The 15633-nt window shown below is 51.8% G+C and overlaps 1 protein-coding gene across 1 annotated transcript; it reads left to right on the top strand.

The window, feature by feature from the left end:
• The first annotated feature begins 7859 nt into the window (after positions 1-7859).
• KRT84 (keratin 84) lies at positions 7860-15013 on the top strand. The gene is made up of 9 exons (XM_045800988.2): positions 7860-8396; positions 9609-9817; positions 10420-10480; positions 10997-11092; positions 12000-12164; positions 12320-12445; positions 12563-12783; positions 13251-13282; positions 14670-15013. Exons 1-9 carry the CDS (start codon positions 7860-7862, stop codon positions 15011-15013), a joined length of 1791 nt encoding a protein of 596 aa, XP_045656944.2.
• The last annotated feature ends 620 nt before the right edge of the window (positions 15014-15633 follow it).

Genomic DNA, 15633 nt, shown 5'->3' with positions numbered 1-15633 from the left:
AAGCCAGTCTTCCACCCCCAACCCCTGGAAGTTCCCCCACCTCCCTTACGTCTGGCTCTCATGCACCGAAGAAAAGTGAACTTCTAACGCCCAGCTGACACGTGCACTATTGCAATGATCAAAAAGAGGTACCCCCAAATCCCATTCTGAATTCCAAAGCCAGCATTTCAGGATCACTGGAGACCTGCTAATGGTCCTGTCGGTTGGCACGCAGAATCAAGAGGTGGTCTCCGGGCAGATTTTCCTGCCCGGGGCTGCTGAGCTCACACCATGAAAATACATCTTTTTCCCGAGCCACATTGGGAGCTGACGGCGGGGAAACGCCAAAACAAAGGCAAGGGGACATGGAATACTTCCTGGACTGAGAGACAGTCACCAATTGACACCCTTTGCTCAATGGAACCAAGCCCCTCTCCCACCCTCTGTACATAGCCCTCCCCCCACCCCACCCCTTGTCCTGCTCCCTCTCCTTTTCAATCCTCTTGCTTTTGGGTCTGATATGCTTTCATGTTTTCCTGGCTACAATGATGTGGGGCTGCCCAGCCACTGGGAGGCTTTGGCTCAGGGGCTGCCCAGAAGGCGGTGCTGCGCTGACCCCATCTCCCCAGAGGCCCCTAGTGCTGCCTCCTGCAGGAGCCCCCTCCCCCACCCAGGGAGCAGCCATCCCTGCCATAAGCCTCTGGGCTTGTCTGTTCCCAATAAACTGACTGTTAACGGGCTGCAGGAATCAGGATTGTTCACTCTGCTCTGTGGGGTACAAGAAGGCTGAAGGCGAACCAATGAGCAGCCTTTGGGAGCTGGGAGGGCTTGGGAGCGGAAATGACGGTTATCTTACACAAGGAAAAGCTACATATGAATGATTTGCCAACAGCCTGTGGAATAAATGTGGATCCATACAAACTGCCTTTAAACCTGCATATCAAAGCCCCATAGACTGAAAGTCACTTGTTATGTTAAAAATCATGGCCTTATACATGCAAGCCTCCTCACATACGTGTCCTAGAGAAAGCCTAGAAATACTTAGCAGCCTCCAAGCCCCGTGTTCTGCCTCCCCGTCCTGGACCAGCCTCGGTGCAGGTCAGGTGCAGGCCTGGGGAGAGCTGTGCAGACGGGCACCAGTCCAGCCAGGGAGGAGAAACTTCTAGTCCCCTCTCCTTCTTACGGAGCCCCAAGACCTGGAGATGAGGCTTGGTAACAGCAGTTCTGCCCTCTGCGGGGCCCCCAAATCCTTCTTGTTGCCTCAGTGATCCCCTGTAACAATCCCCCCACCACAAACTCCCCCTTGAGGCTCCTGAGTGTTAGGGTGCAGCTCCCCTCCCCGCACAGCCCATGCAGAGCATCTATTCTGTGCCAACCCCTGCATTAGAAGCTGGTGATACAGAGGTGACTAAGACCCTCTCTAACCCCGGAGGGACTCTTGGCCTCCCAGAGGAGTCATAGATAATGAGAGGCAGAGAACGTGGGAGCAACAAGAAGAGGCAACTAATGATTACGCCCGGAAAGGGGGTCAGAGAGAGAGGTTCACGGAGAAGGTGGTGAGGATAGAGTCTGGGAGGAAATCTACAGCAGTATATTCAAAAGGAGCCATTTATTCACTTTTTCATTCATTCAATATATATTTATCAAGCACCTGCTTTGGGTCAGGCCACCCAGGGGCTGGTGACAAGGATGAACGGTCGAGGTGGAGTTACTCCGCAGACAGAAGAGACACAGGACCTAGGGCCCACAGCAGAGACTGTAAAATGGTGCAACCACTTTGGAAGACATTCTGCCGCTTCCTCAAAACATTCAACAGAGAGCGGCCATAGGACCCGGTTGCAACCGTGAGCCAGAGGGTCCTGTGCCCGTGCCGGTGAGAGTCTGGAATCCAGGACCACACAGCCACACAGAGGGAAGGAGGGGGCGGAAGAGCAAGGCCTCCCAGCCTCAGTTCCCACCTACAGCCCTGTCACTCTGGACATGGCCCTCGAGCCAGCTAAGCTCCTGGTTGATGAATATGCAAAGTTCTGGGAACCACCAGGACGCTAGGCCCTGGAGTCCGCAGAAACAGAGATTTCAATAGACCGCCCACCTCCAGCCCACAGATGGCTACCGCAGGCCCAGGGAACAGGCCCCGGATTAAAGGAGAAGGGGGAGGGGAGATTCCCCACCCGCCCTGTGAGGAGGCCTCAGGCATGACGACCATCCCTTTAGGACTTTCTATTCAGAGTGCACAGGCCCAGGAGAGAGGAGGCTGTCTGAACAGCCCACTAGGCAAAACTCGCCCCCAGTAGTGGGGGGACCCAAGCTCAGTCCTGGACGGTGAGCTCGGAGGCCTGGGCGAGCCCCCTCTAGAACATCCACCAGGAGATCTCCTTCATTGCCGAGCAGCGATGCCCCATTCTCCCTTCCTCCCCACCTGGAGCTGGCTCAAGGCAGATGGGACAAAAGTGCCTCCCAGTGGTGACCGGCGGCACATTCCATTCACCCAGGCAAACCTCCCCTGAGCTCCTGCCTGGGCCTGCCCAGGGCAGGGAGCTAGGATCCAGAGAGGGTCGGCCTCGGAACCCTGCCCTCAGGAAGGAAGTCAGAGCTTCATTGTATTCCACTGGGCCTCAGGAATCCAACTCCTGGGCCCCTCCAGGGCACCCCAGTGAGGGCAGGAGGGAGCAGCCCCAAGGGGCCTGGGGACAATGGAGCACCTCGTCTCTCTGTCTCCCCAGAATATCTCCCATTTCCTTGTTGCTCTTCTCACCTGGGGCCTCTCTTTGCAGGAGGCCCTTCCTGGCCCCACTGCCCCTCCCTCAGGGGCCCTCTGCCTCTTCCCCCGGAGGCCCTTGTCTTGCCAGGACGCCTTGCTCATCCCAGTCCCCTTGGTGGCCCCAGCTGTACCCACCACTGCTACTCTCTAGCCAGGGCTTGGCCTGGGGACAATGGCTTCCAAAGCGGCGCTATGACCGGAGGAGGGGGCACAGGATCACCGTGTCCAATGGCAGGGAGACAGCTGGGCCGCAGCCAGGCCGGCATCTAAACGTAACGCCAGGCCCCCATCAGCGCCAGCAAGGGTGTGGCAGCAACCTGACCGTGTACCTTCGAGGAGCTTCGTTGTCACTCTGGACAGGTGACAGCCACAGGGGCCAGGGGAGGAATCTGGGTCCCACCTGAAAACAGCCATCCTGCCTGGAAGAGAGGGGATCCCCAAACAAGAGGGGGCACTTTATCTGTCCCGGGGGAGGGGGGTATTAGCTTCCATCTAAGAGCCCTCAATCTGAGAGGGCAGACGGGTGGAGGGCCTAGGTCGGGGTGGGCTCAGCTTCTCCCCACCGTCCCCCTCTTTCTGCTGGGGGACTCCTGAGCTTCTCTTCCCACAGCGGCAGGTCCCAGCATGCGCACCTCCCCGTCAGTGTCTCTTTCCAGCACAAACTTGTCTTCAGGCAAAACGGAAACGCTCTGAAGAAGGCGGCTTTTAGCAAAGCCTCGGCACCTGGGATTTCCCTGTCTCCCCTCACACACACACACACACACACACACACACACACACGCACGCGCGCGCGGGTGCACACACACACACACACACACACACACACACACACACACACAGCCCTGGCACGCCCAGGGTTCCCAGACCCTGCTTAGCCAACCAGGACGGCGCCTCTCCCCACCGTCCCCCGTCAGCACTTCTGCCTCCCCCCAGGGCACAGACAGCATCTCGGGGAGCCCGGCCCCCAGATGTCCGATTCCAGCCAGCCTGACCCACAGCAGGAAGAAGAAACTGTCCGGGCAGCAAAAGCCCAGCATTTCCAGGGCAACCCCTCCCCGCTCCCTCCGTGCCACCCGCGGAAAAATGGCTGAGGCTTGTGTTATGCATCGTCTGGCGAAATGATGCCTCAGAACTAGAAACTGCTGATGGGGACAGTTCATCCCAGAACGGGAGTTATGCTTGACTGGTCACAACTGCCCCGCCTGGGAAGCAGGGACTCGGGACAGCCCCAGAGCGGTTGGTGGGTGATGAAAGCACCGCTGTGGTGTGGGAGGAGGCGGGTGCTGAGCAGGAACTGGGGTGCCCGCCTAGAAGGGAAGGGAGGCTTGTGCCAAAGAGAGGGGAGGGGCAGAGAGAGGGAGGGAGGGAGGAGAGCGAGGGGGGGAAATGGATGGCCGTGGCCACACCAGCCGCCACAGCATCACCCCAGACACTTTCACACTTATCCCTATGGTACTGTGAAGGAGAAGGCAGTGTCAGTCCCATCTTACAGGTGAGGAAACTGAGGCTTAGACAGGTTAAGGGACGTCCGCAGGTCACCGGTACCCCACGTAGGAGGCATGCTTGCTGCCTCCCACTGTTCAGAATGGCTGGTGCACCGTGATAATAAAAAGTCAACTGACTTTCAGTCTGTCGTATTATCGTTTTTAAGTTCTGTACCGACAAGCACCCAGAACAGAGCCCTGTCCTGCCCTGCCCCTGGTGCCCCACCATCCAAGGTCATCCGCTGGCAGGTGGCAAACTGGGACTGAACCCAGTTCCATCTGACTCCAAGGGCAATGTCAAGTCTCTGTTGTCGGCCTGGCACCCTCGTTGGTGTTCTGGATGTCGCTCCTTCCCTTTTCACCTCCCCAAGGGTCCGCCAGTCGCCTTCCCAACCTCCTGGATCCCCTTGCCTGGCCCTTTCCTCCAAGCAGCCAGACTCACAGTGCAAGAGGCGGGCCTGGAGGGCAAACTGTGCTGGCTCCCCAGTGCGCACTTGACTTTCTGCACCAGCAGCACCCTCGGGGCCACGGCTATCCGTTGCGGAGCCTGGAGTCTCCTCTTCATGATGTAGCTCCAAAACCAAATGTTCGAATGCCTCTTCTTTTCACTTCCTGCTCCTTTCACCCCTTTTTCCTCCTGCTCTGAATCTTAGAGGTGTATTCATGCATGCTACAGAACAAGATAGCATTCCCTCCACATGCCCCGCTCTACCAAGCACTAAGGGCACAGAGAACAAAGCACACCAAGTGTCTGCATCCTGGGGCTTACATCCCAGCCAGGGAACACAGAAGCTAAGCAAGCAAATCCATGCAGGAGAGGACCTCTGATGGTGACAACTACTAGGGGAGGAGGAGGGATACGGAGGATATGGGGGAGGGAGATGTAAATAGGGGGTGACCTATGAGCAAAGACCTAGAAGAGTTGAGGGAGCCGGCCATGTAGCTATTTGAGGAAAAGGAGTTTCCAGCAGAGAAAAGAGCAGGTAGGTAAGTGTCTGAGGCAGGAGTTTTCCTGCTTGCTCGACAGACAACCAGGAGGTCAGGGTGGCTAGAGCCTGTTAGGATGGATAGAGGGAAAGAGGTCAGTGGACGTGGGAGAGCAGACTGTGGAGGGTCCTGTATGTCATTTACTCTGAGTGGGATGGGAAACCGTAAGCACCTAGAAATGATGGGCTCCAGCATGTTGTTAAAGGATCACTCTGTGCTGTTAAGAAAAGACTGAGGGACAAAGGGAGACTAGCTGGAGGACACATCGATGGACCCTGTGGGAAGTGATGGGCTTGGGCAACATGGCAGCAGTGGGGTGGTAAGAGGGAGTAGGAGCCCACATACATTCTGAAGGGACGATTTGCCAATGCATTGAACGTGGGATATGAAAAAACAGAGGAACCAAGGATGACTCCCAGATTTTTGGCCTGAGCTACTGTAGGGATAGTGAACCTTGCAAGAGGAACCTTTTTTAGCAGGAACAATTGGGAAAACAGTTTCGGATACATTAAGGTTGAGATGCCTCTTTGATACCCAAATAAAGATGTTGATTAAAATATACATGTGGAGAACGGAAGGGATGTTCACCAGACCAATATGCCTTGGCAGTCATCAGTGTGGATAAACGGTATTTAAAGACGTGTGACTGTATGATGTCACCAAGGGAATGAGTGTAGATAAAGATGTGAACAGGTACAAAGACTGGGTCCAAGGATGCCGCAGTATGTAGAGGTTGGGGATATGAGGAGAAACTGGCTAAGAAAACAGAAAAGAAGCTGCCAGTAATATGGCGAGAAAATCAGAACAGCATGGCATCTGGAAACTAAAAGAAGAAAGCATTTCAAGGAAAGGGGAATGATTGACTATGTCAGATAGTGCTGAGACGCTAAGTGAGGGCTGAGGACAGACCACAGCAGTTAGCAGCACGGACATCACCGGCAATCTTCACAAGAAGGATTCTCTCATTATTACTTTCCTGCTTCTCTCTTTAGTCATACACCGGATAGCTGGCTCTATGGAAAATAGTGGTGAACTAGGAACAGAGGGAAACATCCTCAATTTGATAAAGAACATCAACAAAGAACATACAACTAACATCCTACTTTTGGTGAGAAACTTGAAGCTTTCGCACTAAAATTAAAAATAAGGCCAAGAAGTCCCCTCTCACCACTGCTTTTCAACACCATCCTGGAAGTCCTAGCTAATGCAGTAAGACGAAAGGAAATAAACGCTGTAGAGATTGGAAAGGAAGAAAAGAGTAAATACCCAAGCTGGATAGCTCAGGTCAAAAGCACACACGCCTTCCAAGTAGAATCCCAAGCACCCCAAAGGATCCCAAGCATCCAGTCAAGTACAAGTTCCACCAAGCACAGGACAGGTAGGATGAACCATGTCACACACTAGAATAGAAAAGGCAAACACCTGTCTCTGGGTCCTGAAATATCTACAATATTGGTAACAATGATAATATCCAGTTGCTAAGAACTTCTCCATCTGGATGCTTATTACTTTGTCTCCCATCCAAGTACTAACCAGGCCCAACCCTGCTTAGCTTCCAAGATAGATGCTTTCAGGGTGGTATGGCCATAGGCCAGATGCACATTACTTTGTGTCTCTCTATCCTAACCAAAGGTTCATCAGTAACACAAGAAACCTTCACACAAGCCTATAGATCAACTCTAATGTGTGTTTTGGGGATTCAAAATCATGTGATTAACTTTGCACACAGGTACATGATCAAAGCGTTGGCATGCTTTGGCCTCAAATTATGCCACGGAAGTATTGACTGGCGGAAGTCCTTAAGATAAATCTTCCCCCAACGTAGAGACTGTCTTTTTATCTCTGTACCCTCAGCACCAAGCACACTGCCTGGGACAGAGTAGGCAGCTGATAATTGTTGAATGAAGTAATGAATTCATGAATTAATCTCTTCTGAGTGTCTCAAATCAGACGTGCGTCTATACTAACCCAAATGAGCTTTACTGAAGATTCAACTCTTACGTAAACAGCCAAACCAGAGCATGGAAGACAGATAAGACAGTGCAAAAGGCTTTTGAACTGTTTAATCCATCTAGAGATGCAATAAACTGTATTCTCGCCATATCACTTCTTACTCAGAGCTGTGCAGACCCTGTCTCTTCCGCATCCCCCCCACACACACCCTCATCTATTTCAGGGGTTATATCTGTATGGATGCACCTCTTTTGAGCCTTTTGCTGGAGGTGTTGCCGTCCTAACTTCCTGGTGGTTCGCCACACTTGCAGTGAAAAAGTCTATTGGATTTATGACCAAAGCAAATTTATGTCCCCATAATGGCAATTGTGGTGGACTTGTGGGGAAAAATAGGACCATAATGTTTATGTGTTTATGTGTTTTTAATGTTTATAGGTTTGATGTTATAGTCCTGATCCTGAGGAGAACAGGTGTGTCTGAGATTAGCTCATTATTAACAAGGTTACAGGCATGAAGAGTTTCTGCTAACTACCCAAGCTCATAAATGCATCCAAATGGATTTTTTGCATTTTTATGGGGCCAATCCTCAGATCCCCAGACACATAAAAGGGGGAAAGGGATCCACTAGCCTCAGAAGGACTCCCAGCTCCAGCTCGCCCCACTCTGCAATCCCGCTCTTCACCCAGGAAGCCATCATGTCTTGCCGCTCCTACCGAGTCAGCTCTGCGTGCCGCATGGGCAACTTCAGCTCTTGCTCCGCAGTGAACCCCCAGAACCTGAACCGCTTCCGGGCCAGCTCTGTCTCCTGCAGGAGTGGGCCCAGCTTCCGGGGCCTTGGCAACTTTGGTAGTCGGAGCGTCGTGGCTTTTGGATCGTGCTCACCCCGGATAGCAGCTGGAGGCCCTCGTCCCATCCGCTGTGGAGTTGGCTTTGGTGCTGGCAGTGGGATGGCCTTTGGCTTTGGTGATGGTAGCGGTGCTGGTCTGGGCTTTGGGCCCAGCAGTTGTGTGGGTCTGGGATTTGGAGCTGGCAGTGGCCTGGGCTATGGCTTTGGCTACAGAGTTGGAGGAGTTGGAGTCCCAGCAGCCCCATCTATCACAGCAGTGACTGTTAACCAGAGCTTGCTGACCCCCCTCAACCTGGAGATTGATCCCAATGCCCAGAGGGTGAAGAAGGATGAGAAGGAGCAAATCAAGACCCTCAACAACAAGTTTGCCTCCTTCATTGACAAGGTACCTATGACAGCTCAATTTCTGGGTCTGGGATGGTGAGAGCTAAAATGCAGTGGGGTGTCCTCTCCCTTAAGAAGAAATAGCCCAGGCCTGAGGCATCAGCCTTGACCCACATCCTTCAGGGTCAGTATGATTTCTGGGTCACTCTGCTGCAAAACAAGGACAAACCTGAAGAAATGCTGCATGGTGAGATAGACTAAGACAGTGGTTGTGTCTTCCAGAGGGAAGAGGAGCATCCAGCCAAATCTGAGGGCATCTGGACGAACTAAGACCTACCACCTAGTCACTTAGAAATACCTACCAAACAGGCTAGAAACATTAGGAATTTGGCCAGATGTTAGCCACATCTTTAAAGAGTTTTATCCTTTGAGATCTTCATGCTCTTTTTGAGATTGTTGTAATTTCTGAGGCTGGGTAACCACACCTGTTCAGGCTCAGGAAAGTAGAGAATGGAACTGAGTAATTTTTGCACAGAAGAAAGAATGCAAACTCCTCACATGGGGTACCCAGATTCAGCTGAGTTGCCTATATTGAGGGAAATAGTAGGAAACCACCACGGGAAGTCGTGATCTTCAGATTGGTGAGAGAAACTGATGTGGAACTGACATCCCACAAACCATGTCTCCGTGGAGTGGGAATCCTCTATATCTGGGAATGGAAACTCACCTCTGTGAGCTTCAGTTTCCTTATCTCTGAAATGAGGGGGTGAAGCCAATGATCCAAGTTCTCCTTCAGCTGTACAATTCTCAGCTGATGGAGTATCTGGGATAGTGGATATGACTTATGACCTGAGAATTCGCACCTCCTAATGTCTTATCCCACCCCAATATATTTTATTCTGATCCTCATTCCCTGTGAGGGATGGCCAATCAGTTTTTAAATATAGGCAAATCCCAGCTCAGGTAGAATCAAATTTTCCAACTTCCCAGTGGACTGGCTTACACCTTTCCTGCAGGGTAGAGGGGAAATGGTACTGAAGCGCTTTGGTTCAAAAGCTTCTGTTTGCTGCTGAGCCTGGCTGAGCATGAGAAGGGGGTCACAGACCTTTTCCTCCAGCTTCTACTGAGTTAGAGGAGGAATGAAAGTCAACAGACAAGAGGACAATGTCAACATGGAGCTGAGAGTCATCTCTGGCCACCTGAAGAACTGGTTGACATGTAGGTGACTGTATCAAGCTCTTCAGGTGCCATTTCTTTGCCCCTGTGGATTTAGGTGCGGTTCCTGGAACAGCAGAATAAGCTCCTAGAGACCAAGTGGACCTTCCTCCAAGAGCAGAAATGTGCCAGGAGCAACCTGGAGCCCCTCTTTGAGAATTATATCACCAACCTGCGGAGGCAGCTGGACATAGCAAACAGTGACCGGGCCCGGTTTGAGGCTGAGAGGAATCACATGCAGGATGTCCTTGAGGGTTTCAAGAAGAAGTAAGTGGCATCTGGACTGCATAGACTGAGAACAGGCAGGGTTGGTTCCCAAATCAGCTGCCAAGCTCAGATAACAGCAGCTGGAGGGATCAGGGTTGAATGCTGGTTTCAATACTCAGCCTAGAGATAGGAGTAGGGGCATGATATGTAAGGGACCCTCTGTGGGTCCTGAGTAAAAAGAAGTCTTGAATTGGACATGGTTTGTCCCTAGTCTTGTCTGTGGAGATGGACAGAGGACTCCAGAAAAAGGAGCCCTCTGGTTTTGAGAATAATGCTGAGGTTCAGCAATGAGTTGGGTCCTACTTTCTCTATGTTCAAGTGCAATGACTCCAAGTCTTTTCTAGCAGAGAAGCATAGCAATGGTCCACATTTTCAGATCCCAAGTCTAATTTGAGAAAGTAAAAGGGATTTGGAAAAACTGAGGGCCACAGGCTCGTAAAAGATACAAAAGATGAGACAAAGTGGATGAGAATATGTAGGTGGCAACGGGGACCCATGTTCCTGGATGTAGCACAGATGTCTTAAGAGGCTCACTGGGGAGTTAGGAGTAATTCCATCTCAGTTCAGAATGAGAACTCACCTTCTCAATCCTTATCATCCAGGTACGAAGAGGAGGTGGGATTCCGGGCCAATGCTGAGAATGAGTTTGTCGCTCTGAAGAAGGTAAGGGAGAGCAACAGGTCCAAGCAAGCTTCTCCTCCAGACAAGAAAATGTTCCCGAGACAAAACCCAACCCCCCACCCCCCAGCTGAAAATGTCCAGGCAGCCCCATGGAGTCTGGGGCCACTCAGAGTAGAACCTCTAAGGCCATAACAGGTTCCCTTTGGAGTTCTGCTTTGGCCTCAGATTATTTAGGATTGGGTCTTCATGAGAGCAGAGGTCTGAAGAGATGACCTTTTATCAGTCTTAGATTTAAAAAAAAAGAGTCTTAGATTATCCATATTCTCCTTGCCTATAAATATACATTCAAAAATGTCCAGCAGCCCCCAGGAGAATTTTCATGTTGTGGTAGGGAGAAGAACAATAGTCAATAACTGCATTCCAAGCACTCTCCCACTTGTTCCAAAGCCTGGCCTGGCCCTGTGGGGATTGGCTTGATCTTCCCATCCATCTCCAGACCCTGCCAAGTTTAAAGAGTCCACAAGTAATGACCGTTTTCCCCTTCTCTCTTTTATGCAGGATGTGGATACAGTTTTCTTAAATAAGTCTGATCTAGAAACCAATGTGGATACCCTAACTCAGGAAATTGACTTTCTGAAAACCCTATACATGGCGGTAAGCTTTCATCCCCTCTGAGCCAAACAAGGAGATCAGTCCTTGGCCTGAACTCCGGGGGGGCTTCATCGGGACTGACATAATTTCTAACATTTAGTATCGTACGTCTTCTTCTCATTCCAATCTACTATCCTCTATATGTCGATGTATCTAAAAGTGAAGAAAGGAAGGTAAGCAAGCAGGCTTCTCAGCAGGTCCATGAATAAACTCCTTGGATCTATGATCCAGCTCCTCGTTGGCCAATCCAAAGACTGGGGTCTAAGAGTGGCACTTCCTCTCTACCAATCAGAAGACTATAGAAAACTGACTTGCTAGTACATGTAAGAAAAACTGTGTCTGACCTAATTAGCTAAATGAATTAGTTATCTTTTGCTTTGTAAGTGGTCTATTTGGTCTGGTACAGAGCCAGCCAGAGCTAATGTCTGGCTCTGAGTGGAAAAGCATCAGAAAGCTCCCTCTGGAGTCTTACAGGCCAGTTCCAAGCCCCTGGTTTTATTAAGGACTTGAGATATAGAAATTCCTAGACCACCATATTCTAGAATATTATCAACTCTCCATGATCCATGACCAGCACAGCCACTTTGTGGATAACCCAGAGAAAAGTTTCAACCCTAACATGGCTCTCACTCCCCTCTGCCAAGTGCTTAGTCCCCACATATTCACCTAAGCAAATAAGAAGTTAAAGGGGTGTCTTCAAGTATATAACAAGGGCTTAAATTCAAAATGAAGTGGTTCTTGGTTTATGTCTTTTTCTTTGTCCTCGGTTTGGATGGTCAACTCCATCACTTTGCTCTGAACAAATGAACAATGTTCTCTGCTTCTGAAGCCACTTCTGGGGCCCTTGTGGCACAGTCCTGGCCACTGATGGGACTCTGAGCCCAATTGTCTTGCTGATGCTCCAACACAGGAAATCCAGTTGCTGCAGTCACACATCTCAGAGACATCGGTCGTCGTGAAGATGGACAACAGCCGGGACCTGAACATTGATGGAATCATTGACGAAATCAAGGCCCAGTATGAAGAGGTCGCCAGGCGTAGTCGGGCTGATGCTGAGGCCTGGTACCAGACCAAGGTGGGAAGGGGAGTGGGAGGCTGAGGAAGGGGTGTAGGCAGCCCTAGAGTAAGACTCAGGTACAATAGAGTGGACCCAGTGGAGGTCAAAGTCTCCCAACTCAGTTGGGGCTGTGGTCTTCACTCAAACTTTGGACTGTCATAACATGACCACAGTATGAGGAGATGCGGGTGACAGCTGGCCAACACTGTGACAACCTGCGCAACACACGGGATGAGATCAATGAGCTGACCCGCCTGATCCAGAGACTGAAGGCAGAGATCGAGCATGCCAAGGCTCAGGTAGGCAAGGGAGAGGAGAGAAAGCCACAGAGGGAGGAGAGGGGGCTGTGTTTCTAGCCCCAACCAGGGATCCCCAAGTCCCAGCCAAAGCCCACCTACATGCCGCCCTTCCTGCAGCGAGCCAAGCTGGAGGGCGCAGTGGCTGAGGCAGAGCAGCGGGGCGAGGCGGCCCTCAAAGATGCCAAATGCAAGCTGGCGGATCTGGAGGCCGCCCTGCAGCAGGCCAAGCAGGACATGGCCCGGCAGCTGCGTGAGTACCAGGAGCTGATGAACATCAAGCTGGCCCTGGACATCGAGATCGCCACCTACAGGCGCCTGCTGGAGGGCGAGGAGATCCGGTGAGAGCTCTCATTGCAGGGGAAGGAGTGAGGTCAGACTTAGCATCTAGACCGACTAAATGGGGGAGGGGACCAGGTGAAGAATTGCCAGCTTGAGCAATCTCTAGAGGTAGCAGTATCTTCTCTGCAAGCATTACTCAGGTTGCCCTTGCCAGGAAATTAGAAGATGGTTCTAGATTTTTGCCTCCAAAATTTGAGTTTGTAGCCAGGCTGCACCAGTCATGGGATGTTTTGCATGATAGGTTATCTGTTTAAAAATAATAATAAAACCACATTTCCTCAAATATTTTGACTCAGTAGTTTTGGGGCAGAGTCTAAGAACATGTGTTTTTTCAAAGCTCCCAGGATGCTTGTAAGCTAGGGGTAAGAACCACCAGTCCACTCTGCCAAGAAAGCCCTTCTGATAGCAAGCAGCTTCTCAGGGAACAACACTGCTTGTGAACTCACTTATTTCTTTCTCTCCCCAGGATCTGCGAAGGTGTTGGACCAGTAAACATATGTAAGAAACTTAAGTTTTTTCCTATTCCCATTTCTCTCCTGGGGCTCTGCAAATTCCTTTTAAACTCAGGCTCACATTGGGATCAAGAGCCCATGCTGGGCTGGCCATGACAGTCAGCGGCACAAGGACCATCTAACCCCGGGACTGGGAGCATCCCTTAACTGATGTCTGAGATCTCCCCAGAGCCTGCCTTCCCCAGAGAAAGCAATCACAAAGGTTTGCAGGGCCGAATAGGTGGGAGAGGGTTCCAGAAGAGAGTCAGCCTTTTTCCTTTGAGTGGCCTTATCCTTCAGGGACAAAGGACCTGTGTCAAGGAGTCACCCCCACACCCATGGCAGGGGATGGGACAAGGATGAGCAGAAGTTTCCCTGCTTCTTCTGCCAGACAAAATATTGTTGCACCCAAGGCATGAGGGGGATTATGCTGGGCACTGCGGGGGGGGGGGAGTAGGCACAAAGAAGGCAAGACTAGCCCCTGCTATCTAGAATTATAATCTTCTTGAAATGAGTCCTATCCATTGTCAACCCAACCCTCAAAGCCCTGAGGAGAAGACTAAGCATTAGCACCCCCTTTATGCTCACTCAGAGAAAATATGTGGTTTACCAGAAGTCCCAAAGCCAGTCAGTGACACAATTCAAACCCAGATTTCTGATCCAAAAGTACAAATCTACACAGATGTATGGTGGAGCCGAGTGCCACACTGGGCGGGTCAGGCCGTCAGAGCTACTCGTCCTCAATGACCTGCCCTCAGAGAGGCGGACGCAGCAGGGGGTAGCTTTCTGCAAGAGGTCAAGCTTGAGTGGAGGTCACAGATGATAGACAGGATTCTGGTAAAAGGAGAAGGAAGTGGGGGGGCCTCCACAGACAGGGCTGGTCTAAGCAAGCTTTAGTGGGATTGGCATCCTGGGGTATGGAGGTATGCCCAGTGGGTACCAGAGGGCTACAGAGCAGAGACATCGGTGGGTCGGGAGAGAACTTTTGGAGGGACAATGTGGGGACCCCCCGAGGAGCATGATATAATGTGAGGAGAGAGAAGCCCCAAGGCTTTATAGGAGATACTGTTCCAGTTCCCTGGGTAATCCAGCTCACCGCCCAGCCTAACTTCAGCTATATATAAACAACAGTCATATATGACTATACGCGATCTGGGGAATTGGCTGAATTCTTCTATTTTCATCTGAATGTTTAACTTTAGTGGAGCCACGTCCTTTGAGTCACCCAGACAAGAGAAGGGAAAAGTGGGTGTTGTCTGTGTAGGCAATAGGGACCACTTGCCCTGCTGCCACCAGTCTGTCCGCTCCTCTCCTGCTGCCAGCGGGGAGCATGGAGGGTGGGACCCCAGGTGTGGGCAGCCTGCCTAGCTGACAGTTTCCTCTCCTTCCCGCAGCCGTGAGCAGCTCCCGGGGCGGTATAGTGTGTGGGCCTGAGTCCCTGGTCCCCAGCTCTACCCTCTCCCGTTGTGGAGTCACTTTCTCGGGCAGCAGTGGCATCCGGTCCGGCGGCACCTGTGTCTCCAGCCTGAGTGGGACGCGGGTCATCAAGGCCAGCGGAGACCTGCTGAGCACAGGCTCCCGGGGGGGCTCGGTGCTCATGGGAGAGGCCTGTGCCCCCAGCGTCCCCTGCCCACTCCCCACCGAGGGGGGCTTCAGCAGCTGCAGCGGAGGCCGAAGCAGCCGCAGCTCCAGCGTCCGCTTTGTGTCCACCACCACCTCTCATCGGACCAAGTACTGAGAGGCCAACGCCAGCCAGCCACTGCCCAGGGAAGAGCCATCTCAATGCCACCGGCTTCTGTCCCAGAGGCGTCTGGACTCTGGGCCAGAGGGGGATCCAGCTACCGCACTTGTCAGGAAGGCAACACCTCTCCCCAGGGATTGATCTGCCTGGCCCCTGTTCTTGGGGTGGGGGGGATTTTTTCACCACCTAGACGCTCTGTCTGCAGCCCCAGTAGACTGGCTTCTCCCTGACTCCACATTTCCACTCTTTGGATCACTCTTCACCATTCAGTTGAACTGCCTGCAGAAATTCACATTCCATACAGTTAACACAAACCAGTGCCCCGGGGGGAAAAGCAACAGTCCAAAGCCAGAAAGAATGTGCTTGGGCACCACCACCACCCAGGGCTTTGGATTAATTTGGACAATGGAGAGTTGACTGTCCACACTGCAGGCATCTTTAGCCCACTGCCTTTTGCTTCCTTCTTCCTTTTCCTGGCAGGAGAAGGTTCTTTCCTTCTCTTCCTCACCCGTAAGGATCCACGGTCCCTGGTGGCCCAAGGGATCCCTGAGTCCCCTGAGATGGTTCTTCTCTGAGTGGCAAATGTCCTTGCAGCTTCTCTTCCTGCACTATTGGTT

This window comes from Ursus americanus, chromosome 25, assembly GCF_024610735.1.
Source record: "Ursus americanus isolate L20-20 chromosome 25, mUrsAme1.1.p, whole genome shotgun sequence".
NCBI classification, from domain to species: domain Eukaryota; kingdom Metazoa; phylum Chordata; class Mammalia; order Carnivora; family Ursidae; genus Ursus; species Ursus americanus.
Note: the sequence above shows the minus strand (reverse complement) of the source record. Positions and strands in the feature narration are given on the sequence as shown.